At 43.0% G+C, this 25,475-nt stretch overlaps 2 protein-coding genes across 3 annotated transcripts in view; one reads left to right on the plus strand and one right to left on the minus strand.

Moving 5' to 3' along the window:
* The first annotated feature begins 7,359 nt into the window (after positions 1-7,359).
* SNRPF (small nuclear ribonucleoprotein polypeptide F) lies at positions 7,360-16,675 on the plus strand. Its single transcript, XM_060195581.1, has 4 exons — positions 7,360-7,533; positions 10,898-11,023; positions 15,588-15,652; positions 16,543-16,675. Exons 1-4 carry the CDS (start codon positions 7,531-7,533, stop codon positions 16,607-16,609), a joined length of 261 nt encoding a protein of 86 aa, XP_060051564.1. The 5' UTR covers positions 7,360-7,530; the 3' UTR covers positions 16,610-16,675.
* Positions 16,676-17,356: 681 nt separating this feature from the next.
* Positions 17,357-25,475, minus strand: part of CCDC38 (coiled-coil domain containing 38) — a 56,291-nt gene continuing 48,172 nt past the window's right edge. The window contains exons 14-16 of one of the 2 annotated variants that reach the window (XM_060195573.1): positions 22,973-23,178; positions 19,347-19,440; positions 17,357-17,930 (exon numbers count right to left, since the gene is read on the minus strand). In XM_060195573.1, the coding sequence (XP_060051556.1) occupies positions 17,817-17,930; positions 19,347-19,440; positions 22,973-23,178 (414 nt within the window). In that variant the 3' untranslated portion in view covers positions 17,357-17,816. The remainder of the gene's footprint in view (positions 17,931-19,346; positions 19,441-22,972; positions 23,179-25,475) is intronic. The other variant, XM_060195574.1, reaches the window with a different exon arrangement.

Here is a 25,475-nt window from a genome sequence, read left to right on the forward strand (position 1 = left end):
AAGGTAGGTTCATTTCTACTCTCTCCTCCTCCTCCTCCTCCTCCTCTTTCTTTTTCAGATGAGTATTTATTGAGACAAACCAGGAATAGAAAAGAGAGGAAAAGGGGCCGAGTCGTGGCGTACCTGGCTGAGTGCACATGTGACAGTGCGCAAAGACTTGAGTCCAAGCTCCTGGTCCCCACCTGCAGAGGGAAAGTTTTATGAGTGGTGAAGCAGGGCTGCAGGTGTCTGTCTGTCCTTCTCCGTCCCTCCTTCCTTCTCGGTTTCTGGTTGTCTCTATCCAATAAATAAATAAATAAATAAATAAATATTTAAAAGATTAAAAAAAAAGAGGAAAGTACATGCCTTACCAGAGATTGGACCAACTTTTATTCCCACCAGCAATGTAGGAGAGTCTCTTTCTCGCCACAGACTCTAAGTTGATGTTTGTCTTTTTTCTTCTTGATTTTATAATCATCAATAAGACCGTAGGACAAGAAGGGTACAATTTTTCACAATTCCCACCACCAGAGTTCCACACCCCATCCGCTCCACTGGAAGCTCCCCTATGCTTTATCCCTCTGGGAGTATGGACCCAAGGTCATTATGGAGTGCAGAAGGTGGAAGTTCTGGCTTGCAATTGCTTCTCCACTTACATGGGTGTTGACAGGTAAATCCATACTCTCATCCTGTTTCTATTTTTACCTAGTGGGGCAGGGCTCTGGAGAGGTGGGGTTCCAGGACACAGTGGTGAGGTCATCCACCCAGGGAAGTCAGGTTGACGTCATGGTAGCATCTACACCTTGGTGACTGAAAAAGCATTAAGATATAAAGCAGAACAAATTGTTTAATAATCAGGAACCTAAAGGTAAGAATATAGCAGATGACATTTGGGGTCTCCATTTTGGAAAAAGCTAGAAAGTCTATTTTAGGTATATTCCTAGAGGCCCATGACTTTACTAGTTTGGCCTGAGCCCAACAGCTAACATGCAAGTGGGCTAAAGGTACTGACTGGGGAAATGGTGTCAGAGTTGGAAAGAAGACTAGAAAGTTGGATCTGGGCAGAACAGCTCCCAAATATGGGAAAAGTATATGTACTTTTAAAAATTGTATTGTTAATTGTAAATACTATTAATTTGATCTGGGGCCCATGTTTAGCACAGGAGCCTGTGTAACCTCTGTGTCCCTGCAGGTCTGATCTCACATTCTGTGGTCATAGCTAGGAACATTCTAGGCTGCACTCATTTCAGGACCTGTCTTCCTCGAGTGGTAGAGTATGTTGACCCAACCTCCCTTCAGAGAATGGGGAAGTCCCTACCATCGTTGACCCACATTGAGGGCAAAGTACTGTAGAGGCCCACAAGAGGGTCCACTATGTTGTTCCTGATGGAGATAACCAGTGACAGTGGAGAAAGGAATCTCTTAGAGGTCTACGCCCATCATGTCTATATGGGAGTCCCAGGATTCTCTGACTAAGGCCTTAGATGATGGGGTGGGCTGATGACATTCTCACAGGTCTGAAGTGGTATCTTATTGTTATCTTTGTTTGTATTTCCCTTATCATCAGTGACTTTGAGCATTTTTTTTCATTTATCTGTTGGCCCTTGTGTCTCTTCTTGGGAAAAGACTCTTCCCACATCTCCCCCACCACACACCTTATTTTTCAATGGGGTCGTTTGTCTTTTTATTGTTGAATTTGCTGAGTTTTTTGTGTATTTTGGTTATCAGCCCTCTGACCAATGTATAACACATAAAGATCTCTCGCATGCCATAGGGAAGTCTGTTATGGTGGCGATTCCTTTTGCTGTAGAAGCTTTTTGGTTTGCTATGGTTCCATTGGTTCATTGGTTTATTTTTACTTTTGTTTTCCTTGCAATTGGATTTGAATGGGTTAAGCTGTTTCTATAACTTTTATGAAAAAGAGTTCTGTGTTTTCTTCTGAGTATTTGAAGGTTTCTGGCCTAACATCTAAATCTTTGATCAATTTGTATTTTACTTTTATATATGTTGAAATGTGGTCGTCCAGTTTCATTCTTCTGCATGATTCAACCCAATTTTTCACAACACTATTTGTTGACTAGGGGTCTCCTTTCTCCATTTCATGTTTTGGGCTCCCTTGTCAAAAATTAGGTGTCTGTCTGTAGGTGTGGGGGTATAAAAAATATTTACATTGCCCATAACCCTGTAACCAAAGATTAGCTATTCGTAACATTTTCGCTTTACTTTCCATTTGTTTTTTCGTTATATATGCATGCTTTATTAAATGAATTAAGACACAGTTATACATTTTGTCTTTTTCTTTTTTTGTAAGTCACTAAAATTCATTGGACGTTTTTTAAATTGTGTTGCTTTATCAACACTCCAGGTGCCAGTGGTGGCACACCTGGTTAATGCACACATTACAGTGAGCAAGGAGTCAGGTTCGAGTCCCCAGTCCCCACCTGCAGGGGGAAAGCTTCACAAGTGGTGTAGTGCTGCAGGTGTCTCTCTGTCTCTCTCCCTCTCTATAACCATCTTCCTTCTCAATTTCTGGCTGTGTCTATCCAATAAATAAATGAAGATTAAAAAAAAAAACTTAAGGGAGTCGGGCGGTAGCGCAGTGGGTTAAGCGCAAGTGGCGCAAAGCGCAAGGGCCCTCATAAGGATCGCAGTTCGAGCCCCTGGCTCCCCACCTACAGGGAGCTCACTTCACAGGCGGTGAAGCAGGTCTGCAGGTGTCTATCTTTCTCTCCCCCTCTCTGTCTTCCCCATCTCTCTCCATTTCTCTCTGTCCTATCCAACAACGACATCAATAACAACAATAATAACTACAACAATAAAACAAGGGCAACAAAAGGGAATAAATATTAAAAATTTTTTTAAATTAAAAAAGTAGTGTTTCATATAGAAATATATTTAAATGTCAATTATTTTTATTGTGAGAAAGATATAGATATGGGGCCAGGTGGTGGCACACCTGGTTAAATGCTCACATTACAGTGTGCAAGGGCCCAGGTTAAAAATAACCCTGGTCCCCACCTGCAGGGGGAAAGCTTCCCAAGTGGTGAAGCAAGGCTTCAGGTCTCTCTCTCTCTCTCTCTCTCCTCTATTTCTTCCTCCCCTTTCAATTTCTGTCTATATCCAATAATAAATAAATAAATAAATAATAAAATAGCACCACTCTACCATTTATAATGTTCTATTTTATTGTCTTTTTTGTCATTAAGCTATACCAGGGATCAAGCCCGTGGAATCACACTTACAAGGCATATGCTTGACAGAGTAACCTCTCGCCTTCATAGCTGAAATATTATTTGACCACAGCTATTTGTCACAAATATCTTTGCATCGAACCACAATTTAAAACAAGTGAAGGGAGTCAGGCGGTAGCGCAGCGGGTTAAGCGCAGGTGGCGCAAAGCACAAGGACCGGCAGAAGGATCCCGGTTCGAACCCCGGCTCCCCACCTGCAGGGGAGTCGCTTCACAGGCGGTGAAGCAGGTCTGCAGGTGTCTGTCTTTCTCTCCTCCTCTCTGTCTTCCCCTCCTCTCTCCATTTCTCTCTGTCCTATCCAACAACGACAACAACAATAATAACTACAACAATAAAACAACAAGGGCAACAAAAGGGAATAAATAAATAAAATAAATATTTTTAAAAAACAAGTGAAATTAAGACATGGGAATAGAACTACAAGGTGAGTACTATTACTTGCTTTGAAGTTTGCACAAATACATATATTTTTTAAAATATTTATTTATTCCCTTTTTTGCCCTTGTTGTTTTGATATTGTCGTTGTTGGATAGGACAGAGAGAAATGGAGAGAGGAGGGGAAGACAGGAGGAGAGAGATAGACACCTGCAGACCTGCTTCACGACTCTCCTGCAGGTGGGGGAGGGGGGTTCGGAATCCTTCCGCTGGTTCTTGGCTTCGCGCCACACGTGCTTAACCCGCTGCGCTACCGCGGAACTCCCCACAAATACCTGTATTAATGTTGAAACAACATAACTAATGACCCGGAGGAGTAAGGAAAAGCTTCAGATCTCAAGTGTCCATTTGAGCTGAACCATGGAATTCAGATGAGAAGAGATATCCCAAGCAGAGCAAACAGAAGGACTTCTAGAGTTTATCATGTGTTAGTAGGACCAGTTGTAAAAAACGTGTCCTGTGATTCAGACCTGGTGGAATAGATAGAAAGCAGTGAGGCTGGAAGAAAATTTTGGCAAGGGATTTGCTTTGGTGAGAAGCAGATTAAAATGTTTGGGTTTTTGTTTTGTCTTGTAGGGGAAGGGACATCTCTGGTGACAAGGTAGCAGATGAGAGAGAATACCAGGTGGTTTTTGTTTGTTTGCTTCCTTTTTTTAAAGATTTATTTAAATTGGATCATTGGAGACGACGGAGAAGTGAGGTGGGTTAAAACTGGAATACATAGATCTAGGAGCAATTCCGTGAGCTTTGTTTTGCTAGCTTTCTGGATATTGAAGTCCCTGTCTGTACAGGTGCAGATTAACTTAACTCCCAAGTGCTTGTGTGTCAAGCACAAATTTTACTTAGCAGTGCCACCCTGTGGAAGTATGGCAAAGAACAGACCTGTATTTAAAAGTCAATATTCAATACTGGTCATCTAGTTGAGTGATTGGTAGACTTCTTTCCACTTAAGATTCTTTTAGTAGCTAATCTTCCCTATCTAAAGAGAATCTATGGTTTATTACACTAGGGAAAAGTTATCCAAAGGGTCTGCTGGTGGCTTACCAGGCTGAGTGCGTATGTCGCAGTGCACAAGGATCCAGGCTCAAGACACTGGTTCCCACCTGCAGGGGACGTTTCTTGAGTGGTGAAGTAGCGCTGCAGGTGTCGGTGTCTCTCTCCCTGTCCTCTCCCTTCCTCCTCAATTTTTCTGTCACTATCTAATAAATAAGAAAGTAATCTTTAAAAATAACGATCCGCTAACAATTTTTATAAATAAGAGAAATGGAACAGAGTAGATTTCCTTATTTTTGACTCCCTTCTCTGATGTTGAAAAACGTTCCAATTATCCTTAAAAGTTTATTCCCCACTCCCCCACCCCCCCAAAAAAAGTTCATTCCCAGGAAAGCACAACCGAGTCCCAGGAAAGAGTCCCCAAATGGCTATTTCAGGGAATTCCAGTATAATTCAAGGTCAATTTAATTTATTCCCGTATACAAATTTTTTTTTTTTGCCTCCAGAATTATTACTACAAATCCACTGCACCTGGAGGCTATTTTTCCCATTTTTGTTGCCCTTGTTGTCATTATTAATATAGTTGTCATTGCTGTTATTGTTGGATAAGACAGAGCAAAATGGAGAGAGGAGGGGAGACAGAGAGGGGGAGAGAAAGACAGACACCTGCAGACCTGCTTCACTGCCTGTGAAGTGACACACGCCCCTGCAGGTGGGGAGCCGGGCCTCGAACCGAGATCCTAAAGGCCAGTCCTTGTGCTTTGCACCACCTGTGCTTAACCCTCTGCACTACCACCGATCCCCCCACAAATAATTTCATGGAGGATAACACTGTGATTCAGTAAAGGGGTCGCTGAGACCTTGGTGCTTATCCTGGGGGCAGGGGTTGGAGGGGGGCTGTGGCAGAACTGTGGTGGTGGGAGTGGTGTGGAGTGGAACTGTACCCCTATTATCTTATAAATCTGTAAGTCACTTTAAAAGAAAGTTTATTCCTGCCAGAGTCCACACTATCATGTGCAAGGACCCTGATTCAAGCCACCAGCAGGCTCGTGGGTCCTAAAGGAATGCTGCGGATGTCTCTTTCCCTCACCCTATCTCCCACTTCCCTTTCAATTTCTATTAAAAAAGAAAGTGGGGGGGGGGGGCAGGGAAAGCCACCAGGATCAGTAGCTTCATCCTGCAGGCACTGAGCCCCAGTGGTAACCCTGGTGTCAGGTTTGGGGATGGCGGTGGGGGCAGTATTCCTGCCACTGGTGTTTTTGCAAATAATGAATCTGTCACACTGCCTCTGAGTCTACTCCTCACTTGAGCTCTGATGCCCTGTGCCACCTCAACTTCCTGCACAGGCGTCCTCCTCCCTCAAACCCTGACACTGGGTCTCCGTGTGCACAGCTCTCCTGTTCAACTCGGTCACCCTACCTAGGTTCCAACGCCTGAAGCTCCAAGGACTCTGCAGGGTCGCGAGGCCCATCAGCTTCCTTTTGGCTGACACCCCCCCCTTCTCCCACACTCAGGCCACCCCACGCCCGGCCACCTTGTGCAGACGCCCTCCTCGCCCACCTGGGCCAGTCTGCATCGCTTTATAGTTTTAGGAGCCAAGGTTCGGGAGGGGACGGAGTGTGGAAGAGCTTTGGGCTAAGGTGTGCGACCATTCCGGGAGAAAGCAATATAGCCCCTTTTGGAATGGGTAGAAATAGTACATGGCGAGGCGGAGCTTAAATGCCCCAAGTTCCTACAGCTAGTACTGGATCCCCAATTCCACTGTGGCCGCAGGAAGAGCTCTCTTCATCATTGTGCTGTTAATTCTATAAAATGATTTTTTTTTGTTGTTGCCTCCAGGGTTATTGCTGGGGCTCGGTGCCTGCACCAGGAATCCACGGCTCCTGCAGGCTATTTTCCCCATTTTGTTGCTCTTGTTACCTTTGTTGTTGTCGTTATTGTTATTATTGCCATTGATGATGATGTTGGATAGGACAGAGAGAAATGGAGAGAGGAGGGGAAGACAGAGAGGGGGAGAGAAAGACAGACACCTGCAGACCTGCTTCACCGCCTGGGAAGTGACTCCCCTGCAGGTGGGGAGCCGGGGGCTCGAACCCGGGATCCTTATACCGGTCCTTGCGCCTTGCACCACATGCGCCCAACCCGCTGCGCTACTGCGCAGTAAAATGATCTTTTTAACAGGGTCTAGGCAGAGGGAGCCCTTATCTCCCAACTCAAAACTTGTGGAAAAGTGAGGACTCAGGAGAGTCTTTAAATTAGCCGAGTCCGGGGGGCCGGGCGGTAGCGCAGAGGGTTAAGTGCATATGGCACGAAGCGCAAGGATCCTGGTTCAAGCCCCCGGCTTCCCACCTGCGGGCGGGGGTGGGGAGGCTTGCTTTCTGCCTGCCCCTGTCTTCACCTCCTCTTTCTGTCCTAGCCAACAGTAACAAGGGAAACAACAACAACAAAAAAAGGGGGAGATGCCTCCAGGAGCAGTGGATTCGTAGTGCAGGCCCCGAGCCCCCTCGCTAAGCCTGGAGGCGAAGGAAAAAATAAGAAAGTAGCCGAGTTTAGATGCCTTTGGGCTTCTCTCCACGCGCGCTCGGCCGCGGAGGGTTTCCCACAGGCCCCCGCGCCTAGCAGCAGGACCGCCAACAGTGGTTGCTAGGCGACAAGCCCGCCATCTCCTCCAATCACAACGCTTCTCTTTGCGTCCAATCACAGGAGGTGAAAGGGCCGTCGTGGCGGGTGAAAGGTCCCGCGGGTTTTGGCGGCCATTTCTCTGGGAGCTCCGCCGCCGGCGCCTGCTGTCGGTGCTCCGCGGGTCGGGACAGACCATCGCCGGCTCGGCGGCCCCTCGCCTGCAGTTCTTCCCCGCCTCACCCCCGGCACGATGGTAAGGAGGAGGCGGCCGGCCGGAGCGGCGGGGCGGGGCGGGAGGGCGAGCACCGGCCCTTCCCTCCGCGTGAGCGGCCGCCCGCAGCTCCCGGGCCCCGGGCCCGTCCCTCGCCCTGGGTCGCCCCCTGGCATCCAGAGGTCCGCCTTCGCCCCGCGGTTCCGAAGCCCACGCTGCCTGCTGCGGGTGCTGCTGCGGGTGCTGGGGACGGCGGGGGCGCCCGTGCGGACTCACTCGGCTGTGGGGGGACGCCTGGCAGATGGTGGCCGTGTTGGCGCGCGCGCACAGGCGTGGACACACATGCACGCACACACACACACACACACATGTGCGTGCATACATACCACACACATGTGCGTGCATATCTCGCGCGCGCGCATACATAGCACACACATTCACACGGGCATACATATCACATGCGCGCGTGAATGCATAGCACACACATGTACATGCATATCACACGCGCACGCATACATACACACATTCACACGGGCATACATATCACACACGTGCATGCATATCACATACGCGCGTGAATGCACATCACACACATGTACATACATACCACACGCGCGCACATACATGTCACACGCATTCACACGGGCATACATATCACACACGTGCATGCATATCACATACGCGCGTGAATGCCTATCACACACATGTACATACATATCACACGCGCACATACATGCCACACACATTCACACGGGCATACATATCACACACGTACGTGCATATCACACGCGCACACATACATGCCACACACATTCACACGGGCATACATATCACACACGTACGTGCATATCACACACGTGCGCGCACATGTCACGCGCACGCGTGCATATCACACTTGCATGCATATGACACATGTGCGTGCATATCACACGCGCATACATACCACACACTCCCACGTGTATACATATCACACACATGTGCGTACACACCACACACATACCACACGCGTGCATACATATCACACACGTGTACACGTGCATACATATCACACACATGCATACATCACACACCTGCTTACATGCGCGTGCATATATGTCATGCGCATGCATACATATCACACAAATGCACGCGTGCATACATACCACGTACGTGCATGCATATCACGCACATACACACGTGCATACATAATACACACACACAGTTGCACGGAGTACTGACTGCAAAGGCCGCTGCGACCCCAGAAGCCGCCAAGGGCAGGCCGGTGCTTTAGAAGAGTCAATAGGGACGGAATTCCTGGGCGCTGCGATGTCAGCGACACTCTGGGCCCCTTGCAAAGCAGGAGGAAGAGCACCCCAAGCGCAGAGAACATGGACATAAACCCTAAGGCCTCCTGGAGTTGACAGGAAGCCACAGCCATTTCATACAGCAGCGGTTTGTGAAAGGCCACGGCAGGATTTGCTGGCAGGTTTTGGATTCCAGCTGCGTTTCACGTGCCGTTGGAAGCCATTGAAACACTAAACGAATATGTATGATTTAATACACGTTTCAAAAAATGATAACTTGGGAGCCGGGCGGTATCGCAGCGGGTTAAGCGCATGTGGCGCTAAGCGCAGGGACCAGGATGAGGATCCCGGTTCGAGCCCCCGGCTCCCCACCTGCAGGGGAGTCGCTTCACGGGCGGTGAAGCAGGTCTGCAGGTGTCTGTCTTTCTCTCCCCCTCTCTGTCTTCCCCTCCTCTCTCCATTTCTCTCTGTCCTATCCAGCAATGACGACACCAACAACAACAACAATAAAAAAAGACAACAAGGGCAACAAAAGGGAAGACAAATAAAATTACAAAAAATTTTTTTTTTTAAATGATAACTTGCTGGCTGGGTGGGTTGTTATGCATTAGACCCCTTTTTTTTTTGGTTTTTCAGTATGCATGATTTATTATTATAAATAGCTTCTCCCACCCTCTTTTTTTTTTTTTTTTTAACTTTTTCTTTATAAAAAGGAAACTGACTAAACCATAGGGTAAGAGAGGTACAACTCCACACAATTCCCACCACCAGAACTCCGTATCCCATTCCCTCCCCTGACAGCTTTCCTATTCTCTATCCCTCTGGGAGCATGGACCCAGGATGCAGAAGGTGGAAGGTCTGACTTCTGTCATTGCTTCCCCGCTGGACATGGGCGTTGACAGGTTGATCCATACTCCCAGCCTGTCTCTCTCTTTCCCTGGTGGGGCAGGGCTCTGGGGAAGCAGAGCTCCAGGACACATTGGTGGGGTGGGTCGTCTGTTTAGGGAAATCTTAGACCCCTTTTTCTTTGCAATCACTCTGAATATGCTTGTTTTATAGATTAGTGGCCAGGTTATTATTATTATTATTTTAGGTTCTTAGGTGAGTGCCAGAAAATCTGAATTCACTGTTTTGCTGGACAAGCCAGCATTAAGTGATTGCTCAAACTGCTGAATAAAATTCTAGCTAATTCAGGTCCTAACTGATGTGTCAGGTGTCATCTGCTCGCTGCATCCTTTATGGCCAATGCAAACTGTGTGTCTTGCCCCTGGAATTTCTGTGTGGCTGTACTCTTCCCTCCTCTGTTTAGAACAGTCTCTCAGCCTGGCTGGTGGTACAACATATACACTGTTAAACGAGTCACAAGTTTCAGTTCCTGGCATCATGTGTGTCAGAATCATACTCTGGTTCTCCTCCCACTAGTAAGTAAATAAATAAAAAGAGAAAAAGGACAGCCTCCATCTCTTCTAGAAATAGCAGTCCTCTAAACCATGACACTGTTTCAGGCAACTTTTCCTTTCTCCTAACCCCTGGTTGATTCAGCACCTATGTATTGGTGACTTACAGCACATATCTTACTACACTGGGATGTAATGTGTTTTGCCTCTTCCATTCCCACTGTGAGCTTCCTGGGGATGAGATCTGTCACCTGCATTGAAGTATTTTAGTGCCTTTACTTTTGTTTCTTTATAATCTGGAACAGGTAGTGATGTATAGTAGATATTTTGTTTCTTTTTAAAAATATTATTTTTGAGAGAGATGCAGAGAGAGAAACAACAGAGCCCTGCCTAACTCTGGCTTATGGTGTTGGTGGGGGGGGGGGATTGAACCTAGAACTTTGGAGCCTCAGGCATGAGAGTCTCTTTGCATAAACATTATGCTATCTGCCCCTGCCCTGTTTTATGTATCTTAAGTAAATAGTGGCTGCTTTTTAAAGATTCAGTGGGTTAAAGATGAAATTGCCTTACTGGGTATTTTTATTTATTTGGTATCCTTCAAATAAAAGTGAGAATTATAAAGAGCGACTCACTTTGATACCATGAAATGTCCGTGATTTGGTAGAAGAGAAAAGCTGATGAAAGCCTCGTTAAGAAAGTAATGAGTCCTTTTTGTTTTTCATATAGAGTTTACCCCTCAATCCCAAACCTTTCCTCAACGGACTAACAGGAAAACCAGTAATGGTGAAGCTTAAGTGGGGAATGGAGTACAAGGGCTACCTGGTATCTGTAGATGGCTATATGAATATGCAGGTAAGCTAATGAGTTTTAATTAAATTGTATTTATTTTGTTTCACTTTGTTCTTCAAGGTTTATGTGTGGCTTGTAGGAATTAGTGGATTAAATTGAGCCATAAAGCAGAATTTAGGAATAAAGTCGAGACTAGGAAGACCCTTATAACTGATAAACTAGGTCAGACGTAGGAATTAACCAGAATTCAACCATTCAACAAATGGGACTTCTAGTAGTTAAAATTATCAGGGAGAGGCCTTAATAAAAATATATAAAGAGCTCACAAGACGCAGCAACAACAGCAAAACAGACAACCTCATTTAAAAGGGGGAGAGGTTATGAATGGAACGTTTACTTAGAGAAGAGATCCAGGTGGCCAGCAGACTTGAAAAAATACTCAGCCACTGATGATCAGGGAAACAAATAAAAGTGTGATGCCGCGTCTGTCTATGAGAATGCCACACCTTTGGAAAGACAGAAACAGTACAGTTTGTCTCAAGGGCCGGAGAAGTGACTCAAGTGACTCGGCAGCATACACAATAGACTTTCTTGCCTGAGGCACCAGAGGCTCCGAGTTCAACCCCCAATCCCAGCCACCACCATAAACCAGAGCTGAGTAGTACTTAGACATACTGCCACCCACCCCCCAAAAATTTTCCAGTGAAATTCTTAAGTCTTACAGCACCAATAATTCCATAAAAGGAATTGAGGCTCACCAGCGGATTGATTTATTGACTGTGTATTAGATTAGCGTTTGCAAATGTTCCAGTCACATTTTCAGTCTATTTTTATTATGGTGAAAGTATCACTAATCACTTCCAAGTGTACAACTCAGTGGCATTAGTTGTATTGTTGGAGATTGATCACCATTTTTATCCATTTCTGGTAGTTTTTATCATTGCAATCCAAATAGTTAACTCTACCCTTTTTGTTAAAAAAAAAAAAAAATTTCTTGACCAGAGCACTGCTCAATTCTGTCATCCATTGGTGCTGGGGATTGAACTTGGGACTTTTGGTGCCTCGGGCATGAAATTAAAGTCTTTCTGTATAGCCATTATGCTATCACCCCAGCCCTCTGCTCCCATTAAAGAAAACCTTCCCATTCCATTTGCACTCGATTTTTGGTAAATAGTATTTTTGCCTGTCGTGTATATTGTATAAGTGAAGTCACATGATCTTTGTCCTTTTGTCTAGCTTACTGTGTTTTCTAGGTTCACCCACGTGGCATCCACTGATCAGTCTCTTTTTACAGATGAATAGTGTTCCAGTGTGTGTTCATGTTGCAGTTCATCTATTCTGTTGGACATTTGAGTTGTTTTCACCTTCGGGCTATTCTGAATAATGCTGCTATGACCAAGGGTGCATATATATGTCTGTTAGTTTCTACTCCTGAGTATGTATCCAGAAGTGGAATTGCTGGGTCATGCAGTTAATTTTTTGGTAAAACTTCCATACCATTTTATATTCTATCAGTAATGCACAAGGGTTCTGATTTCTTCTCACCCTCACCAGTATTTTGTTTTTATAGTGAGTATCAAGTATCCTGAGCAGTGTTTTTTGCTTTTATTATTTAAAAAAATTTTTTTTTTAATATTTATTTTATTTATTTATTCCCTTTTGTTGCCCTTGCTGTTTTATTGTTGTAGTTATTATTGTTGTTGTCGTTGTTGGAAAGGACAGAGAGAAATGGAGAGAGGAGGGGAAGACAGAGAGGAGGAGAGAAAGATAGACACCTGCAGACCTGCTTCACCGCCTGTGAAGTGACTCCCCTGCAGGTGGGGAGCTGGGGTTCGAACCGGGATCCTCATGCTGGTCCTTATGCGTTGCGCCACCTGCGCTTAACCCGCTGCACTACAGCCCGACTCCCTGCTTTTATTTTTTTAACCAGAGCACTGCTCAGCTTTTGCCCTGGGACTGGGGTGTCAGAGCCTTAGGCATGGAAGTCCTTTGCATTCTCTGCCCTCCGGCCAGATTTTTGAGGCAAGAGTTTGTTGAGGATAATGTTCCAAAGCAGGGGTCATTTTGTGATTGATTAATAGCAGATGATGGGTGCATTTATAGATAATCTAGACAGGGGTCTTGCGTCCAAGTATTACTTACCTGGCAGTTCTTAAGACAGAGTGCTGGTATGAATACTTAGAAGTAAGAGTTGAGATTCTCCTTAATTTAAAGAGTTTACCACTCGAACAAATGCTCGTTACTGATTTCCCTATATAGTGTGTGGTTTTAGTCTAGAAAGTTCATGAAGCAGGAATCGTGTAGAAAGGCCATAGAAAAATATCCATTGTCCTAAAAAATGCTCTGGAATTAGATAATAGTGATGAATGTACAGCTTTGCGAATGTATTAAAAATCAATGACTTACATGCTTTCAGAGAATGCCTTTTATTCTATGGTAATTGAATTTTAGTTCAAAAAAGAATAGTCACTCAGGAGGTGGTATAGTGGCTAGACTGTTAGACTTAAGAGCACAAGGTCCTGAGTTTGAACCCTGGCACTGCATGTGCCAGAGTGATATTCTAGTTCTATTTCTCATCTCTTAATACATTTTAAAAGGATAAAGGCTACCCATTTATTATTCCTTAAGTTTAGCTTTCTAGTGGGCCTGGTAGTGTTATGAAATCAGCCTCCGAGTAATCGACAGTATAGATAATGCCTTTGAGCTTGTCTCCTTAGCACGTGTTTATTCGGTTGCTATTATGTGGATGCCCAAGACTATGAAAATAACAGTGAACAATAGGGTTTCTACTCTCAACTTGGTTTTGTTGGTGGGAAACAGTGATATGTAAAATTTGTTGTGATACTAGGGAATGATAAATGCTGTGGAGAAAGGGCAGAAATGAAATAGCTGTATGTAGCTGCAATGTGCATTGCTGGTTAAAATACCAGGAAAAGCCTCTCTGAAGTAAATTTAGGGGCCAGGCGGTGGTGTACCTGGTTAAGTACACACACACACACACACACACACACACACATGACAGTGCGCAAGGACCCAGGTTCAAGCCCCTGTTCCCAGCTGCAGGGATAAGCCTCATAAGTGAAGCCGGGCTGCGGGTGTCTCTCTCTTTGTCTTTTTTCCTCCCTATCTTCCCTGCCCTGCATCTATCAAATAATAAGTAAATTAAAAGGAAAAAAAGTAAATTTAGATAGACTAGATTGAATTAAAACTCAAGTGTGAGAAAGTAGCATTCCAGTGCAAGAATACACCAAGCAAGTAGTTTGGATTTTTTTTTTTTAAGAATTTATTTATTTATTTATTTATTTATGAGAAAGCTAGGAGGAGAGAGAGAGAAGCAGACACCACTCTGGTACATGTGCTGCCGGGGACTGAACTTCAAATGACTGAATTTACTGTATAAGCTAAAAAGTTAAATGTCAGTTAACAAGTTAGTTGTTAACTGCCAAAAATCACTTGATCTTGCCACAGTATTTCTGTGATCTAATACCTACTAAACTAATTGTTACAGCAACCAGTTTTTTTTTTCCCAGACAAAATCATCTTCTCTGGGTATACAAAATACTTTATTTTCTTCAGAGAAACGATATCCAGTAAACTTTATTAACATGTTTTAAATGCCTGAAGTCATATCTTCTTTTCTCCATTGCCGCTCACCTAGTTAATGGAAATTCCATCTCTTTTCTGTCCTGTTCCTTCCTTTTATGAGTCTTAGCACTAATTGTGATTTTTAAAAATCACAAATCTCATAAATTACATGTAGAAAGAAAGCTAAGAATTTCAATGCAAAATTAGTCATAGTAGAGTTCCTGAAATAATTAACTGTAAAAGTAAACTTTAATTCTTTGACCAGTCTTCAGAAATTGCTTTTGCTATTTATTGGTTCATATTTAAAAACCTTAGTTCTAGGGGTCAGAGATAGCTCATCTAGTAGAGGGCACGCCTTACCAGGTGTGAAGACCTGAATTTGAGCCCTTGGCACCACATGGTGGCGCACAGCGCCTGGGGAGCTTCATGAATGGTGGATCAGTGAAGTGGTGTCTCGCCTCTTTTTCTCCCTCTGTCTCTGAGATTAAAAGGTGGTGAAGACGGGGCTCTTCTGGGAGCAGTAGACTCACTGTGGTGCAAAGCCCAAGCACCCAAAAAGAATTTATTAACAATTCTTATTCATTGGTTTCATTGTTGACTGATGTGATTTTTTTTTTTTTTTTTTGCTTGCTTATTTGCGTTTTAGCTGTAGCTTTTGTATGCGCCCTTTGGATTCCTCAATACAACATAAGATTATTATTCCAAGATAAATTGGTGTTTGGAAGAACTGGATTTTCATAGAGCTTTCTAGTCTTATTTATAAATTAGAAACTCTTAACACATTGTTTTAATGTCTGATAGAATATGTTACATGACATGTAAAAATTATGTTGAAAATGAGAACTTTATTATATATTAACTATGTCTATCAATGTTAATTTTACTGAATGTTTATATGAAAACAAAGTACAGCATCGATGGAAAACTAATGTTCTAGGTAAATGTTGGCATAGATAACAGTAAGCTAATAAGTTCCTTCATTCATTTCCCTTCTCTGTATGATTCTACTGATATAGTTCTCTCTCTTTTTTTTGTTTGAAAGCTTGCAAATACTGAAGAATACATAGATGGAGCATTGTCGGGACATCTGGGTGAAGTTTTAATAAGGTAACAAAACAGCAGTAGTCTAAGGAGTTACTGATCAATATTAGGAATACTTGCTTAGGGAGCTGGCTGTGCACCCAGGGAAGTGCACATACACGTGTGGGGACTTGGGTTTGAGCCTCCGCTCCCCACCTGCAGGAGTACCCTTCACAAGTAGTGGGACAGATGTCTGTCTCTGTCTGCTGCATCTGTCCCCCGCCCCTCTCAAGACTTTACATATTTTGGAAGTATTCATCTGAATGAGTCTTCTAGTATTAAAATATATTTCTGTATCTCAGTGGTGATCATTTTCAATGATTTTACCTGTAGGACCGTGGTTTTTCTTTTAGTTGGGTCTAGCTAATGCGTATTTTGTTATACTCATTTTCTAGAACAAAATTTTCCTCTCTAATTGCTAGTCACGGCGCTGATAAACACTCACCCATGTCCACGCCCTGTGCCCAGCCCCATGGGGTGCATACACTGCGTGAGCTTGCTGTGGCACAGCAGACGCCACCGTTCTGTGGGCTGTGTCTGTCTGTCTGTCTCTCTGAAAGTCAGTCAGCCTGGAGTCCTGAAGTCCTGACAGTGACAAAAAATTTCTAATACTATCCCCTTTAGAATATTAGATACTATTTGATAACCTGTTTTTTACATAGTATGTGCTACCTAGCAAATGTGTTAACTTTTTTAAAGAAAAAGATGTTATGAATGTGGCCCTCAATATTTTTATAATGAAAAGATCTTACAGTAATTAAAGTCTTACATGGAACAACAAGTAGATTGTTTTTGATTAGTTTTTTTCGAGTATCACTTTATTTAAGGGAATGTTGACTTACATGAGAGTGCATTTCTGTCTTTCCCCGAGGAGTTGTACATCTCACCCTAATATGTGACCTGTATTTTATTTGCAGGTGTAATAATGTCCTTTATATCAGAGGGGTTGAAGAAGAGGAAGAAGATGGAGAAATGAGAGAATAACGCGTCTTTTGTGGGTTTTTTATATATATATATTTCTAGACAATAAAGATTTGTTTCTCAACTTGATTTGTGAACTATTTATATTGAAATATTTACATCCAAAGCTCAGTGTTGAAACAATTAAGCTTATTCACACAACTAATACTTTAAGTTTTTTTTTTTCATTCAAGTTGATTTTTTATAAGTCCAGTACCCTGTTTTCTTCTATAAAGGAATATTGTATTTCTTATACATGTTTATGAAGGTGATTTTGAGCTTTTTTTTTTAAAGTAAATTTTTAATTTGTTTTGTTTTAAAAATATTTTTTAAGAGGGGGTCAAGTGGTGGCACACCTGGTTAAATGCACATATTACAGTGTTCAAGGACCCAGGTTCAAGTCCCTGGCCCCTACCTCCAGGGGAATACTTCATGAGTGGTGAAACAGGGCTGCAGGTTTCTCTCTCTGTCACTTTCCCTCTCTTATCTCCCTGCCCCCTCTCAGTTTCTCTCTTATCTAATAAGCAAATAAATGGAATAGAAAGGAAGAGCTAATCAGGGCATCAGCTTGGCATATATAGTGTCAGGAATCGAATTCATGCTTGAAAGTTGAGTGTTGTATACCTGCTGCACCATTTTCTGGACCACAAATTTCTAGGATTTTTTTGTGTTGTTGGTTTGTTTGCTTTTGAGTTACTTTTGACATGTATAAAATTGAGTATTTTCTTAGGATTAACATCTTTATGTTACTTGTCAACAAATTACACATAATAGTTGTTGCATCAATATATTCTTAATATACATATTACAGCTAAAATTGAATTATTACCTGGAAAAATTAAAATAATACTGTATGAAATAGGCACAGCAGAGATTGTGAATAGACTCTTACTCTAAAGGCATATGGTTATTAACAATGACATTTTCGAACAAGTCAGTGTGAATTAGAAACCAGTTTTACAGTTGTGCTCTGTAAACAGCCTTGTGTTTTTAAGTTCTATGCCTCTAAAGCCCTTTAAGTATTTGGGTGCTGTACATTGTTGATATGAGTGTGCCACAGTAATAGAATCAAAACAGGAACATGACTCCCATTTTTAGTCCTATAATAAGAGCTGTCTTCCTCACATTGCTTACGTCAAGTATGGGGCACAATATTACCACTGCAGAGAACTGAAATTTACAAAACGTGTTGAGATCATTCTGGTAATAAGTGTCTTATACCTACTCCTATTCAAGTGAAAAAATACCCCTCCTCTTCTGTTTTTGTTCTTGAATCCTTGACTAAAAGTATCTCTTGCTTATTAGCAGATGAAGGTTTTGAGCGGTAGATAAGTCGTCTTCCCATCTGAAATAAGAAAATAAAATGCTTCACAACAGAGCCACTGTCTATTGAAAGGTGCATAGTAGACTTGATCCTTCCAAAAAAGATAGTCACCATTACAAAGTGTTTGATGACCTAGTGACTGCCCACCATGTTTGGCAAAGCCAGTAACAGCACTGTGGGTTTTATGGGGAAGCGGGGAGAACAAGGTAATATAGAGCTTCATTGATACCATCAGTCAGAAAATCTTGTTTGATGCCAGCATTTCATTTCTTACTAATGTCAGTTTTCCTCCATGTTAGCAATTAATTTTCCATTGCAATTTACAAACAGAAATCCCCCTAAAGGATGGAGATGAAATCAACAGCTGTTTCTAGGCAGAACTGAAAACAACATTCTTGTATGCTTTTTTTTTTTTAATATTGGTTTATTCCCTTTTGTTGCCGTTGTTTTATTGTTGTAGTTGTATAGGATAGAGAGAAATGGAGAGAGGAGGAAGACTGGAAGAGAAAGACAGACACCTGCAGACCTGCATCACCACCTGTGAATCGACTCCCCTGCAGGTGGGGAGCCGGGGGCTCGAACCGGGATCCTTATGCTGGTCCTTGCGCTTTGCGCCACCTGCGCTTAACCCGCTGCGCTACCGCCCAACTCCTCTATGCTATCTCAAGCTTGGAACCATATGCTTATGCTGCCTACTCAAAAATTTTAAAAGTCCTCAGTTTCACGAGCCTGGAGCCAAAGAGAGAGGGGAAAGACTTTTACTAAAAAACAGGTCTGTGGTCAAGGAGGTCGCTCAGTAAGAGCACAGCAGTTAATGTGAGTTTCTGCATATGCTTGAGTGATGTTCTAGTTCCTGCTCCTGTTAATAAGTTCTTAAACAAGGAAAAGCCCGGGAGTCGGGCTGTAGCGCAGCGGGTTAAGCGCAGGTGGCGCAAAGCACGGACTGGCAGAAGGATCCCGGTTCGAACCCCGGCTCCCCACCTGCAGGGGAGTCGCTTCACAGGCAGTGAAGCAGGTCTGCAGGTGTCTGTCTTTCTCTCCCCCTCTGTCTTCCCCTCCTCTCTTCATTTCTCACTGTCCTATCCAACAACGACTACAATAATAAAACAACAAGGGCAACAAAAGGGAATAAATAAATAAATATTAAAAAAAAAAAAAGGAAAAACCCTGTCAGTGAGCTCTAATATATGGCGGTACTGGGGGTTGAACCTGGGACCCGGTGCATAAACATATATATATATATATAAAATGGGTTTACTAGTGGTAGACCCAGTAATTGGGATTATTCCAAAACTGTTAATACAGACAGACCAACTGAAACTATTAGCAAAAAGTATTTTTATTAAAATGAGTCGTTAGAAGAAAAAGGTATTTTGTTTTATACCACAGGATAATGCGCATTAATGCCACTGGACCTATCAGTGACAAAATGCATACCTTTTTCTTTGGTTGTGCTACTGCTCTTTCCAGAGCAGCTTTTAGCCTTTCCTCCTGGTGTTTTTGTTTTTCTTTCAGTTTCTCTTCACGCATCCTACCAAGAGGAGGAAAGCATCCTTTTAACTGTAATTCACAGAATGTAAAAAAGACCTGCATCATTACTATTTGGTAAGCAACTTTAATAGTAGAAGGCTTGCTTCAAGGTAAAATGAACATGATACTTCATATTTAACCACGTGGCTTTTGAATACATAGGTGAGATTTTTTTTTTCTGTCTCCCTATCTAAAATAGAAATTAAAAATAAAAAAAGAAAGAAAAAAAAAGTGAGAAAGGTTAACTCGTTCAAACTGGCAAATGCAAAGCTGGGAAACCCAGTTCTTAATCAATAGACTGTATATAACATCTAGTTTTTTTTTTTTTTTTGCCTCCAGGGTTATTGCTGGGGTTCATTCAGTGCCTGCACCATGAATCCACTGCTCCTGGAGGGCATTTTTCCCCCTTTTGTTGCCCTTGTAGCCTTGTGGTTATTATTGTTGACGTCGTTCGTTGTTGGATAGGACAGAGAGAAATGGAGAGAGGAGGGGAAGACAGAGGGGGAGAGAAAGATAAGACACCTGCAGACCTGCTTCACCGCCTGTAAAGGGACTCCCCTGCAGGTGGGGAGCCGGGGGCTCGAACCGGGATCCTTATGCCGGCCCTTGCACTTTGCACCATGTGCGCTCAACCCGCTGCGCTACCGCCCGACCCCCATCTAGTATCTTCTTAAGGTTGAATTCAGTCTCCATCCATACTGGACATTCCACTTGCTCTCTTGGAGCCTCGGTATTTCCAACTGCAAAATAGGGGCGAAGGGTCCAAAAGTCAGCTCCTTGGTGTCATGGGAGCGCCCCTGGGAGTTTCTGGCCGGCTAGACCAGGAGGCGGAGGCCGGCCACGGGCTGTCGGGTCTGCAACTCCAGCCTCCATCAGTTCCCCCATGGGTGAGATCTTCACAAATTTCATTTGTGTTGAAATGGGGAGAAACCTCATGTCCCCATGTGAGAAGTAAAACCTACCTAGATTGTGGTCTAAAACAAGCAAAAGTTTCTCATTTTCCTTACATTTTAACTTTTATAGTTAGCCTGTGTAACAGCCACTTGAATTAACTTTCAACTTTTTCCCCCCTTAAACAAAACACGACAACTGACTTCAGTTGTAAATGGTGTGCAGAGTATACAAAACAAGCGTGTAGCTCTGAATTCACACAAAATGACCTGGAAAAATGTCACTTTCCAGTCATTCTTTCTGAACAATATTCTCAAATCAGCAACAAGAAGTTCTGCTGTCTTGTGTTCTTCAAAGTTGCTGTGAGGATAAAATTAGGGCATCACGGTTACGCAAAGAGACTCTTCACGCCTGAGGCTCCATAGTCCCAGGTTCAGTCCCCCGCACCACCATAAGCCAGAGCTGAGCAGTGCTCTGGTAGAAAAAAAGGATAAAATTAAATGAGATGGTTTTTGCAAACTAGCTAGTCTAAGCCTGGTTCCGAACAGACAGTAGGTAATAAATTGTGGGCCCATGTAGATGTAACATTTAAAATGCATAACTAGGTATTTTAGGAGTTGTCTCCAACAAGAAAATCAAAATTATAAGAATGGTGATTGAAATTAGAAAAAGAAGCCAGGCAGTAAGTAGCACACATGGTTACACTCACACATTACAGTGCACGAGGACCCAGGTTCAAGCCCCTGGTCCCCACAAGGTTCACGAGTGGTGAAGCAGGGCTGCAGCTGTAACTATTGGAAATAAGTTGTAATTACACTTTGATGAAAATATATATTCTTTTATAAAAAATATACATGTGCCACTGGTATAACCTGTCATGAGCCATTTTATAAATGAACTAGTTTGTCATTCACATTTTTTAAAAATATTTTTATAGTCAATAAAATCCCACAAGGGTAACCTTATATCTGGACTTCATTTTTAGGTGGGGAAAAACAATATCCATTGACCAGGAATGTAGCAAGTAACAGATTTTTAAAGAAAATTGTCTTTATTGGATAGAGACAGCCAGAAATTGAAAGGGAAAGGGGTGATGGAGAAAAACAGACACCTGCAGCCCTGCTTCACCACTCGTGAAACTTTCCCCTGCAGGTGGGGGCCAGGGGCTCCTGGGTCCTTGTGCACTGTAATGTGCACTCAACCAGGTGCGCCACCACCCGGCTCCCAAACTTGTCTTAAGATTAATGGGGAGCGGGGGAGACAGCATGACGGCTATGCAAAGAGACTCTCATGCCTGAGGTTCAATCCCCCGCACCACCATAAGCCAGAGCTGAGCAGTGCTCTGGTGTTTCTCTGTGTGTGTCTCTCTCCCTGCATATAAATAAATAAATAAAAGATTAATGGGAGATACTTGATAAATGTACCAAGTATGCCCTAGTGCTTTTCCATAGATCATTCCTCACAACACCTGTCGGGTTAGTTCTGGCTTTCTCACACTGAGACTTAGGTCATGTGCATAAAGTTACCAAGGCTGTGGGACCTGGATAGAACCCAGAGCAGCTGGCTCTCGTGCCAGGCTTCTGACCATATTCTGGTCTGCCTCTCCTGTTTGTTTGACATGAACTTTCTCCCTCACACAGAAGCAGCCATTACACGTTTCATGAACTGTAAGAAGGTCACGTTACAATAACCACTTATTTCAATGAAAGGTAGTAAGTATACAAAGTCCTTATATAACTGTGGAAATCTAAATCAGTGCATTCTGCAAGATCCCGAACTAGACCTGGGGGAGGGAGGTAGAGGGAGTTCAGGGATCCTGACATTGTTATGAGGAGTGAGTGAGTGTGTAAATGCTATGTATGTAAGTGGTGGCAGGTTTGAGGAAAACCCTGATTGCGTGGCTGGCTTTAAAACATTTTCTTTGTAGAATGAGATTCCTATTCTCCATAGAAGGGCTCCTAGTTCCAGGAGTTGGGCCTTTCTGCACAAGTGCACTTCTCCTGTCACAGGAGAGCACCTCATACGTTTTCATCTGCTGGTGTCCTTACCCAGAGACTCTCTTCCAGGCCAAGGGGACCCTCCTCGCCCATCTCAAACTAACAGGGTTGCTCTAGGTAAATTCCATTCAGCTGGTTGTTCCCTCCCTTCTCAGCACACATTACCACTGACAATGACATTTATTGAAGACAAGTTTGATGAGTGGTTATCTGATTTTCCTGATTACAAGCTATAGAAAAAAACCAAACAAAAAAATGTTTGGCCATAAGACCAAGGTAGTGATTACCAGGAAAAAGGGGAGGACTGGGGAGGGGGCTCGTATATGTAGGGTGTCAATTGTATGGTGAAGAATGGAATTGGACCTTTTGTGGTAAACTTACAGGTGCACAACTGAAACTCAAATAATGCTGTGCACTGTTACTTTGCCAAAATTTACTTTAAATGACTTAAAGGAAAAGGGAATATTTGATGATTGTAGCTCCCATACTAGAAAAGCTCTGGAAGGAGATGGGCTGAGTCTGGTTCCTCCTGTTTCGTCAGTCCCTGGTCTAGACCAGACACTTGTTCTGTGCTAGTGAAATCCAAGCAAAAAAGAAGCTACTTGTCTCAGTAAGTAATTCACTATTAGAAGACATTGACTGTACTTTTGCCGCCGTTCTTTCTGCTTTATCCTCTCAATTGCCTCCACGTTTTCTCTGGGGATGGATTCAATGAGATCACTCAGTTCCACCAGGCGAGATTCTACTTTTACCAGCTTTTGAACTGGGTTGAGGCTCCCAACCTCAGCATCTCCAATGCAGACTCTGTATACTTGGTTAATTTTCCTGCTAAGAGAGTCTATCAGTTTTTCCTAATACCAAGAAAAGGAGAATAGAAAGCATTATCTCATCCCTGTTTGCTTATTCATTCACTACATGAACAATTCCATTTTACTACATCAAAAAGAAAGGACTTTAGTGTGCTACGAAATGTTAACTATTTTAAAAGATGAACTTTAATACCAGAAGTGAGACAATGCAATATTTAAATCTTAATTTATAATTAGATCACTAATAACATTTTTGACTATACATGTTTTAGTTTTAGGTGTAAGAAGTAACTATAGTGGAACAGAATGCCTTGCTTGAATTTATATACACTCCCTGAACACTCAGGTAAAGATCATGACACATTTGAAATCCGTTTTTTTGCCACGCCAGTGCATTTCCTTGCAGCAAAGCATACGTGCTCCCCCCTTCTTTGCACTTACTCTAATTGCTAGAACTGAGTGAACCTGTATGATTGGTATCTACATGTATCTCTTACCTCCCCTTCTAGACTGTAAGGACCTGAAGGGCAGAAGCTGTCTTATTTACACTTGCCTTGCGCATTAGCAATGCACTTAATAAATGTTTGCTGAATAAGTGGCTGAATGTGTTCTGTCAGAACAAAAACGTAAGTTATAAACAGATTGCCTAACTGGTACACAAAACCTTTCTAAGAGTTAAGTTTCACTCTCTTCCTTGGGAAGTCAGTTACCTAGTCTATGCAGAGGCTTAGGCCAAACCTTGCTGATCCCTGTACCTGGCCACCATGCTGTTTTAACTGCTGGTAGAAATACTCGAGCCTCTTGACAACGTGTTTCGGGACCGCAAGAAAATTCATTTTCTCACTCTGCATGCTGCGTTGGGCATCCGCAGTTAAGAGAATCTCAGTAAATTTCTGGGCAAAGTAAATCGATCTCCAAGTAGCATCCTTCCCCCAGTTCTCCTTCTGCTCAAGAAGATGAGAATCACCATAAAAGCCAAGGGCAAATGACACTTCAGACGTGGATCCAGGAGCCATGGGGACACCCTCCTGGAACCATGGCCTCCTTTTTACAGAATCATCAACACATACTTATAAGTCAAGGCTGGTCACCGAGAGTCTTCCAGAGTCTGTTTGTCCCATCTTTCTGACGGTCCTATTTATCAATACCCTACCTCTATTTTTTTCCTCTAACACAGGGTTTCAGTTACCCATGGCCAACTGGTACAGAAATGGAGGGGTTGTGCATGGCACCAGGAATCAAACCTGGGCTTTGTGAGAAACATGCTCTATTGCTGAACAACATCCCTAGCCCCAAATTTGGAATAAAAAAATATATATGGGGGGGATGGTGCTGGGGATTTAGTCTGGGGCCTCAGGCTGCAAGTTGGTGCTCTTAACAGGCTGAGTTATTTTAGCACCAAAATCAGGATTTTTTGTTTTTATTAAAGACTTAAAAAAAGGTATTTTCTTTGTAGAGACAAAGAGAAATTGAGAGGGGATGGGGAGATAAAGAAAGGGGGACAGATGCCGGCAGCCCTGTTTGGTCCTGGTTCCTGTGCACGTTACCAGGTGTAGTGAGAAGACTTTTTAAAACTTGTTCATTAATGAGAGAGCCGGGTAGGAGGTGGAGAGAACCAGATAATCACTCTGGCATGTGTGGTGCCTGCAGAGGAACTCGGAACCTCATGCTCTAAAGTCCAGGGCTGTATCCACTGTGCCACCTACTGGGCTGCAAATCTCAACAACATTTTAAAAGGAAAGTTCTAAAATTCCCGAAGCAGATGATCCAAAATCTGGCATATTACCTGGTCAGCAGTAGCCTAATGCTGTCTCAGTGATGCCTACATCAGTCACCTCGCTCCTCTCGTCACAAAGAATGAGACACCATTACAAGGAGAAGAGGAATCCAATCCAATAAGGTATTTTCTAAATGTCCACATTTAAATGAATTACTATAGAATATTATAATTGTTTTGTTAAGAGTGGCATTCTCTCAATACACCTAATTACTACATTAATCTTTCCCATAGACACGTATGTAATAGATGTAAGAAAGAGCTTAGTACACTTGGGTTTAGTACTATCCACAATGTTAGGAATCCACTGGGGGTCCTGGAACATTTACTCTGTGGGTAAATGAAGATTACCATATTGTCTTCTCTTATTTATATTAAGAAAATGCTGTGTTTTCTTTTTTTAAAGAAAAGTTATGGTACTGGGTGACAGTGCACCCATAGAGCGCATGTGTTTCAGTGTGCAAGGACTTGGATTTAAGCCCCCAGTCCCACCTGCAGGGGAAATCTGCAAGTGATGAAGCAGTGCTTCAAGTTTCTCTCTCTCTGTAAATTTGTTTCTATG

This window comes from Erinaceus europaeus, chromosome 7 (genome assembly GCF_950295315.1).
Source record: "Erinaceus europaeus chromosome 7, mEriEur2.1, whole genome shotgun sequence".
NCBI lineage: Eukaryota > Metazoa > Chordata > Mammalia > Eulipotyphla > Erinaceidae > Erinaceus > Erinaceus europaeus.